The sequence below is a fragment of the Rhopalosiphum maidis genome, chromosome 2 (assembly GCF_003676215.2).
Source record: "Rhopalosiphum maidis isolate BTI-1 chromosome 2, ASM367621v3, whole genome shotgun sequence".
Taxonomy (NCBI): domain Eukaryota; kingdom Metazoa; phylum Arthropoda; class Insecta; order Hemiptera; family Aphididae; genus Rhopalosiphum; species Rhopalosiphum maidis.
Genome location: NC_040878.1, coordinates 16757927 through 16767320, shown reverse-complemented (window position 1 = coordinate 16767320; position 9394 = coordinate 16757927). Strand labels below are relative to the sequence as shown.

Here is a 9394-nt window from a genome sequence, read left to right as displayed (position 1 = left end):
TTCGATAAAAGTAATATCGATTGTCATTCATTATGAACCGTTTGACTACAAAATCAACAATTCGTATAACACAATTTTACAGTAAACACTGATGGGTCCTATGCAAATGTCTGTTATATTAACGAAATCGGGTCTGTTAAATATTGATGCGTATATAGAATTTCTATAACGAAAACGACGGCTAAAAAGTTCCTATATGTCGTATTAATAATAAATATATATATACTATACTTTTGAATTTATGTTTCAAAACAACTATGGTGATGGTTAGGTTTTCTGTACACGCGTTTCTATAATATTATGGTATTTGCTGTAGGACATAATATCTACGAGTATAGTAGAATTTTTGATCTGTCGAATTTTTCCGATAATTAATCTCTGCTGCATCAATCAGCTTGCATTTTAGATCACTTCTAGTAAATGAACTGTTTACAACTAGTTATAATATTATTACCTATATCTTTGCAGGCGATGGCAACGACGGTGTCTCCACGACAACACGAGCAATCCGTCGTAGCCGCCATGCATCACATTTTTATGTTCTTGTAACCGTTTTTAGTTTTAATTTGTTATTGGTTATGATGTCGCCATAACATACGGGTAAAAATATTATCTATCGTACTAAAAATGAGCGGAAATAAGTTCCAAAGTCACTGCATCGAAGACCAAGTGACCCCTACCACCTCCATGGTTTCCTCACGATCGTCCACTAAAGAGGCGAATCGTAGAAAAAGATGCGAGCGACGGATACAGTGGGATGTCGACAATGATAATAATATGTCGCTGGAGCGGGCCTCGAAGAGACGGACTATACACCACTCCGTGACGTCGACTGACTTAACCAGTATTATATTATAATTAGTACTTGTGTGTGACTCGAAAGTTCTATTCATTTGTACCGGAAAACTATAAGAATGTCAACGTTTTTACGGTCAACCGATTTTGTGAGACTTTTTACGATGAAGGTAGAATTTTTTCTAATCGTACGTACTTATATATTATGTCCTCACAATCCAGCACATTCCGCTGAAAATCCTTATCTGAGTACGGGCGGTTCGATAACATAAAATAATCAAAATTGTCTAGTAAGTATCGAGAAACATTGATTTTCTACAGTCGCGGTTATTATTATGACTCATTTGGTAAAAAAAATAATTTTAACCGATGAATTTTGCAACTCGATAAGGTATCTTGACAAATAAAAATTTGGATTGGGCAAAATAGTCTTATGATTGCTATTACCAATAGTTAGAATGTATTAAAAAATTTGTTATCGTGATTATGGTTTGAGATTTTACAATTTTACGTTATCTAACTTTGTCTAAACCGAGTGAACACAATAATCGGGTTGATTAATAGTCGTGTAATAATAACATTGTATTATTATTATTTATTACATTATATAGTTTATAGTACACGTTTTATGTGAATATAATGCGATGTACGACAAGTTATGAATGTATTATGATATAATTTATATAATATTATATACTATTAATATTGTGGTCGTACCACTTTGTGTGTATTAATGTATTATATGATGCCATCGTACTATTTTTTCTCGTATTTTTGATAAGTTAATTACATACATACATCCTCAAAGACCTCTGGGGTATTTATGTTGTTGCACACAATATTATAATATACTACGTAAAATATACATTTAAAACAACGATCGTGATATTGTTTTATATTTTCTGCAGAACAACTTCTTATTTTGTTGTAAATATTTTTCTTTATAAAATGGTTTTTGGTGTAGGATGAAAAAAAAAATACAGACTCGAGTAAACCTTATTTAGTTTGTAAACAGCAGGAGATAGAAGTTTTTTTGTTATGTTTTGCTTGGTATAAAGTTTATGGAAAATTACGGTTAAATTATAACCAAGGTAAATTATCGTATTTACATTATAAGAGCTTATTATCGCATTTCACTCGGCTAATAAATAGCAATAATAATATAATAGCAGAACAATTATTATATTTAATGATATCAACTATGGGCTAACGTGAGCGGATGTCGCATTGATGACGATCTCCCGTCAATTTGTTTACCGGACTAGAGATAGCCGGTACACAGGTCGGTTGCATAGTGGTTTCGGAACCACTTCAAAATGACGCGTGACGGAAGTAGTTGTCCTATTTTTCATCTCGTCTGTGGGACGATCATATCGACGAACATCTCCAAAAGCCCCCTCGAATCAAATCCCATATCCAATCGGATGCGCACAACGCCCGTTTTGCATGCTATTATGTGTCGATTAAGGAACTAGTAATTTTCACAAACATAACGCTAAATATTTAACATAATAAGTAATATACTATACGATGCAACCGAACGCGTGGGTGGAACTTACACGGAGCATCGCACTTACAAACGGAATACTTGAAATTATTACAGTCTGCGAAATATTTTAGATAATAATATACTATTATGATTTGACGTCTCGTTCGTTGTCGGTCTAACGTAATTTTATGTACGAGTATAAGTGAATTTTCGATTATTTAACGTAAATTAAATGCGTTGTTACATTATTTTGTGTCTATAATGATATTTATATAGGCAACGTATTATTATCGTTTCGGTACAGATTTTTGATCGTGTCTTTTCGGTATTTTATGACTTCATCTCAATTATTTATTTTGATACAAACTATACTATTACTACTATACAATTTGTTATTCACAGCTGCAAGCAGTAATATTATAATAGTTTCGTGGAAATGCACTTGAGGTTACACCTATATTATGTACAGTAAATTAAATGCATAATAAATAAATATAAACCAATAAATATATTTTCTTTTGTAAAAATTTATTGGAATTGCACAATATTCCAAACTAAATTGTACGAATTCTTACAACATATAGGTGCTGTGAACTACTGACGTTATTATGTGGAGCCATAAACCCCATGTAAATTTTTATTTTTTTCAGCGTTCACGAAATCAACTTTGGGCGTCTAATTTCCTTAATATTTCTGGTATCACAACGAAAATAACTCATATGTGGAATAGTAAAAAATAAATATATCAAAACGTACAAATGGCCATTATCATCATATTATATAATATATAACCTGCAGCCTGCAGCTTTCTTCGATATATCTCTGTATTAAATTGGTTTTGCCAAAAATAAAGGTATAATATAGTATACTAAAGTAGCTTTTGAAATCTATTATCACGATTTTTTTTTTTTTTGGAAAACGGAATTGGTATGGCATGATTTAGGTGCAACCCGTAGCTGTGTATGGGCTTCCTTTGCTGTGCGGTGCAATATAATCTTTCAGTCCTTCTGACACTATTTATTATTACCAATGGCAAAAAAGGTCATTCCGGTCCGCAGTTTTTGAAAACCCGATTGCATATTAAAATATATGATGAACCTTTTTCGGCATTTTTCTGTTCTATTTTTACAGCCAAACGTCCGACCACTGAATTGACAAATACGTTTCGGCAGTCGGCGCGTATAATTTTATATTCGTTCAGTGTACAAAAAAACCATATTTCAAATATTAATTGTATTTTATCACTGTTGTATATCTATCGAAAACAGTACCCAACCACTTCCTCCTCGTAGGACTTCCAAATTCCATGTATATATAATTAGCAAGCGAGCCATTTAAAGTTTCTAATAACACGAAACTATTTCAACGTCCGCGGAAATAAAATTTAGTAAAAAATTCGTCTCGTGAACTGATTATTATAATATCATCCGGGTGAAAATCCACGAGCAATTAAAATTATATTTTCGGGACAAAAGTTTTCGCTGGACGTCGTAAATAATAATATTATATATTCAATAGTGTAAACATAAGTCTCGTTGAAATATTATAGTGCGTTAGTAATAACTAATAAGTATTGCGCAGCCGGCTGTCGACTGTTCAATTATAAAAGGATTGCGTAGTTTAAAACGATTCCATGAAATAATATTGTAAATTATGTGTTTTATAAATAATTGTATTATACACGGGACATCACGCTTATAGATACTATATCACATTTCCCATGGGAACACTTTAATAGTATAGCATTTATTTCGTTCCGAATCATTCTAAAACAAGTAAAACATGAAATAAACAACGGCATCGCGCCTCGAGAGTTTGTAAGCTCTGTTGATGTTTCCAATTCGCACTTTCCGGACACACTGCACAAACATCATTTGAAATTAATTAATTATATTATATTGAATCGAAAAAGTAAACTATTGTTATACTATCTCACAGGTCCGTAAAAGCTGTTTTACCGCGGTGTACGACGCATACTACTTAATCTAAATATATCAACGTTAATAATACCGTCAATGTTTTTGTATTGTTAACAGAAGCAATATGTGGAAGAGTTGGTAAGCCACGCGATAAAAACCAAAAGTCGATCGCGCATACCGGAAGCGTAGAAGCCCGTCTGAATGATCAGAAAGGCTGTGAACGGTATGGTCTGGTAGCAACGGCTGGATGTGCCGGTACGTTCAAGATGTCCATCGTTGCCGATGGCGTCTGTGGACCGGATGGAAAATGTTTAGTAGAGTTCACGGTGTGGAAGAAAATGAAAAGTCCCGAACTGAGAAGGCTGTGGTTTACGGTTAGACATCGCATGTTACCCGCAGCCACCGTCGGCATACGAGCCCTGGAAATCTGGACGGACCGGAAAGAAGACTATCCGACTAAAGTGGTGTTTTTACATAAGTGACCGCACGCATAAACATATACCACTGTGTTTTAATCATGATCTACCAGTGGAAAATGCACGAAGATTCAACTAAATATTTGTTTTTGCTCTCTTAAGCCCATTTGCAACATAGACAATTTTCAAACACTAATTATTATAATCAAACTTAAAATTTAGAACATATTTTGTGCTTATACATAGGATTTTTTACGATATTTCAATGTTCCTGTGATACACGGGAGAATTTTTAATTAATAACACAACATATTATAAGAGCTCATAACTAACACATTTTAACATCATAAAAACTCCAGAGCATTAACACAGATACTAATTTTAACTGTAATATTATTGACATAAATCGATATTTGACTAATAAAAAATACGAAAAAAATAATAATAAAGTTTATAACAACAACAGACCCTACGGACTAAACCGAATTTGATATAGGTAAAGCATATGAGGGCCGGAGAATGAAAACAAATAGAGCGTTGTCATCCTCTTAAGAAATTACGATTGCGTGCATTTTGAAGCCGTACTAAGTATGTCGTATAGGTAATTTGACAGAAATTACGCCAGTTTCAGTTATATCTATTTATATGTCCTATCCATTAGGTATGAATTTATCATTGACTGGCAGAGCATGCTATGAGGATAACGTAATGTACTCCAGTTGTATTACGCGCTTGTTATTGCGGGAAAATGCACCAGAAATACCACCGCTTTGACGATTACTGTTCTGCTGACTGTTTGAACTAACCACCCACGATTTATTATTTATTTCACGTTACTCTTCGTCCATATAATTAGCTCAATAATTTTTAAATTGTCATTCGTATTATTGATATTCAACTGTACCGATTATAAGCGAATAATCGTACGATAACTCATGATTGAACATGCATTTACACCCACGTTTAGATGTCAAAACTCATCAGTTGCCAATATCGTGTAAATACGAGTTATCTTATATACAAGGGTGGAATACTTGTGTTTCTAGGAGAGGGAGATAAATAAAAACAATTATGCAAACAACGTCTATCGTACTATTAAAATAAGCATATTATGGTATACATACCAATATGGTATATTACTTATTACTTTAAAAAAATGTAATTAGTGTAAGCTTACACGCGAGAATAAAATATATTCTCATCTTAAGATAAATAATATCAATATGTTACCACATCTGTGTTTATGATATAATAATATTATTTAATAAAATAATAAAAGGTTTGGATAATTCGGTTTGCTATTTACGTGTTGTGAATTTTATACGCGCCTACCTAAACAAATCCCAATATCATGATACATAATATAGATATATTTTACGAATGTTGTTGGTTATGATTTAACATCACATGCATATTTTTTTCTGATAACTATTTTTAACTTGAAAGGCTACTAGTTCAGTAACCTGAATAATTGATTTTTAATTTAAAATAAAGTTTTTAGTTACAGGTAGCATAAATAAAATGACAATTTTACAATACTACAATCAAAAAAATGCTACAGTTGCCCATAATTTCCCAATAAATCACACTGTGTTATAGTTAATTACTTATTTATGGACTGCATAGTAAATTACCATTTACTGTGGTTTTTTGTAGTACAGTAGACAGTACTATCAGTAATTGACAGTTTTTATCGTACTATATCAAATTGAAAAATCGGCATACGTGTAAATTACTATTGGTTACACATTAACTAGCAACTGTCAAATCAATAAAAAGGTTTCACAATACCGTGATGTAAACATGAAACTGATTAGTTATTTAATCGTAGTTACACAAAAAGATTCATAACATCATTATTTTCTCAGAAAAAAACTGGTAAACCACTTAAAAGTCAGAATGAAAATGAAACAAGTAATAACAAATACCAATTTCTTGAACTTACTAACCTTAAAAAAAAAAATAAGATAGCTAAGTAAACTATCAATCACATACAAAATGACATAATTAATTAATTTCAATTTAGAATGTATTAAAAAGAAAATTATTTTCCATTTTCAATAATAAATTTGTAATAATCATGGCAGATGAAACTAACAACTAATGTAGAATGAAATTACCACGAAAAAAATGTCATAAGATAATATAATATAATTAAAATAAAAATAACAAGCCAGTTAAGTATTTTGTCGAATTTTTAAAAATTATGTCTACAAATTATCAGTCTGATTTTTGATTAATTATTATTTTGATTAATTTAACTCGTATATTGAAAACTTTGTATTGTTAATATTTTGATACTTAATTTAATTTAAATATAATTAATCGAACACAAAACAGAATGATTTTTATTGTTTTTGGTACTATTCAATTAGATTATGCATTTGTGGAAGTAAGTTGCACACAATGTGCATACTGTTTAGATACTTGAAAAGTAGCAAAAGACATAAATAAATAAATACAAAGCTACTCACTTAAAAATCTTCAATCAACTACACATTTAACTTGTAAATACGAGGCAGCTGTAGCAACAAATGATGAGTCAAATTATTCCACTTTAGTTAAAAGTACTTAAAACATTTGAATTTGTATGATATATACAATGACACAAAAAACCTAGAATTATAGCTATAAAGTTTACATGTTTTATAAATATTATAATACTAAATCGCAATGAACTTTACTCATAGGCGTGCGCACGGGGGATTCCGGGTGTGCTTGGGCATACCCCGACATGTAATTGGGGCTCTAAAATTTAAGTCCTATAGTATATATATATATATATGGGTCCGTATTTTAACTTATGTTACTAGAATAAAAAGGGTATTTTTTCTAAAATATGTGGTGAAAAAAATTATATTTCGGGATAAAAAAAATAATACAACGTAAAATATTTTAAATTTGCATGGTAAAACTTATTATGATTTTAACAGCTAGATATTAATTCAGGTCTGCGCACGCCTATGACTTTACTTCAACTAGAACCTATCATATCATTTTAAATTGTAAAATTCTCGTTATTATTTATTCGTCATCTACAGACGATACAATGTTTCAATACGAATCGTATTTATTTTTTGTTACTGGAAATATAACAAATGTCAGTATTTAAAACGTATCGAACACTAAACAGCGGTACAACATATTATTATAATCACGAGAATAAACGATAAATACAGAAAAATCAAAATCATTATAATAAATTATACTATCAAAAACAGTACATATAGGTAGGAAATCGCTTTATTTGTTTGAAGAACAATGCAAATTGTATAATCGTAACTTAAGAAACTCGATAAATAATTGTTTGTTTCTCAAAGTATTAAATTAAAGAAAACTAATTAGAAGTAGAATATAATAAGCATTTTATTAACATCGACTCTACGATAAGTTATTTAAACCCATTTTGTTATTCACAAAGTTCCGAACAAAATTGTCGAATACTTTTAAAGTGCTTTGTGTTAGTACAGTTTAAATTAAAGTAGCTGCGTTAAATCGTTAAACATGTATCTGTAATATTCTATGCTCATGTATACATATAACCCATAAAAAGCACTTAATTATCTGCTGCAATTTCAAAATAATTATTTTTGATTATTTATAAAACTAATACATTACATTTGGTTTATGTTGTACATTTTAAGCATACAAACGTTAACATAAATATAACATTAACTAATAAACCAGTAGTGGTTGAATAGTTGACTTATGACATTCAATTTGTTGAATCAATCTGTATTCATCTTCAATTGTATTGATTTTACAATGAAGTGTGTGTGTATTTTTATATATATTATAATTTCCAACTTTTAAATAGATTTACTTATTTTATTGTATGAAATTAAAAAAGAATAACCGTAAATACTTTATACTATGACTCTTTTTAAACTATTTATAGATTTTTTTTATTGATTTCAATAAAAACTTTTAGGTGTGGTAAAAAATTATTACGAAATCCTATATAAGAGTTGAATATCAGATGCTTTATCTTCGCTTAGAAATTTTTTTATATGCAATTGTAATTAAAAACATACATTACAGTTACCTACTTAATGACGATTGGCGAGGTACACTCAATATGATTGGGTTTCATGAATAATTGTCATATTGAACTACACAAAATTAATATTTTAAAAGTAAATACTAATTTTATTGAAAAACATTAAAGTTTTTGAAATTTGTTTATTGAAATTCGTTACACTAAGCTACATTAAAATATATATTTTTTTTCATTTTATTTTTATCTTTATCGTGTTTTTTTTATTTTTTTTATTGACAGCATACATATATTTTTTATTTTTTTATTTCATATATTTCGAAACAGAATTTTTCCAAGAATGTCAGTGTATAAAAATTGAATTTCGTACGAATATCTAATCATAGTTATAAGTCATAACTACCATAATACGTATATTTAATGCTAGGATGATTCATGAGTGGAGTATTGCCGTAGCATGCCAACATTTTGCGGGGTACATCACTCCGGTTGTTTAAACTTTAAATGCTCATACATGTAATATATTAATATAAATTGCGATTGCAGTGCAATATAACGATCGAGGAACGTCTATTAAATTGCATTACTCTATGCAAATAATAATTACGTTAAAATATCTTGTGAGCATGTGTAGTTTAAGTGTATATGAAGTTCGAAATAATATAATAATATAGTACCATACACATATTATTACTCATACATTTGTCATACGTATATACACGTCAAAGTTCACGAGAATAATGTAAAACATCAAACATAATAGACAACAGAGTGATGT

The 9394-nt window shown here is 30.0% G+C and overlaps 1 protein-coding gene across 1 annotated transcript; it reads left to right on the top strand.

The window, feature by feature from the left end:
- Positions 1-627: 627 nt before the first annotated feature.
- LOC113551026 lies at positions 628-4685 on the top strand. Its single transcript, XM_026953020.1, has 2 exons — positions 628-844; positions 4321-4685. The coding sequence occupies exons 1-2, from the start codon at positions 628-630 to the stop codon at positions 4683-4685; spliced, it is 582 nt and encodes a 193-aa protein (XP_026808821.1).
- Positions 4686-9394: the final 4709 nt, after the last annotated feature.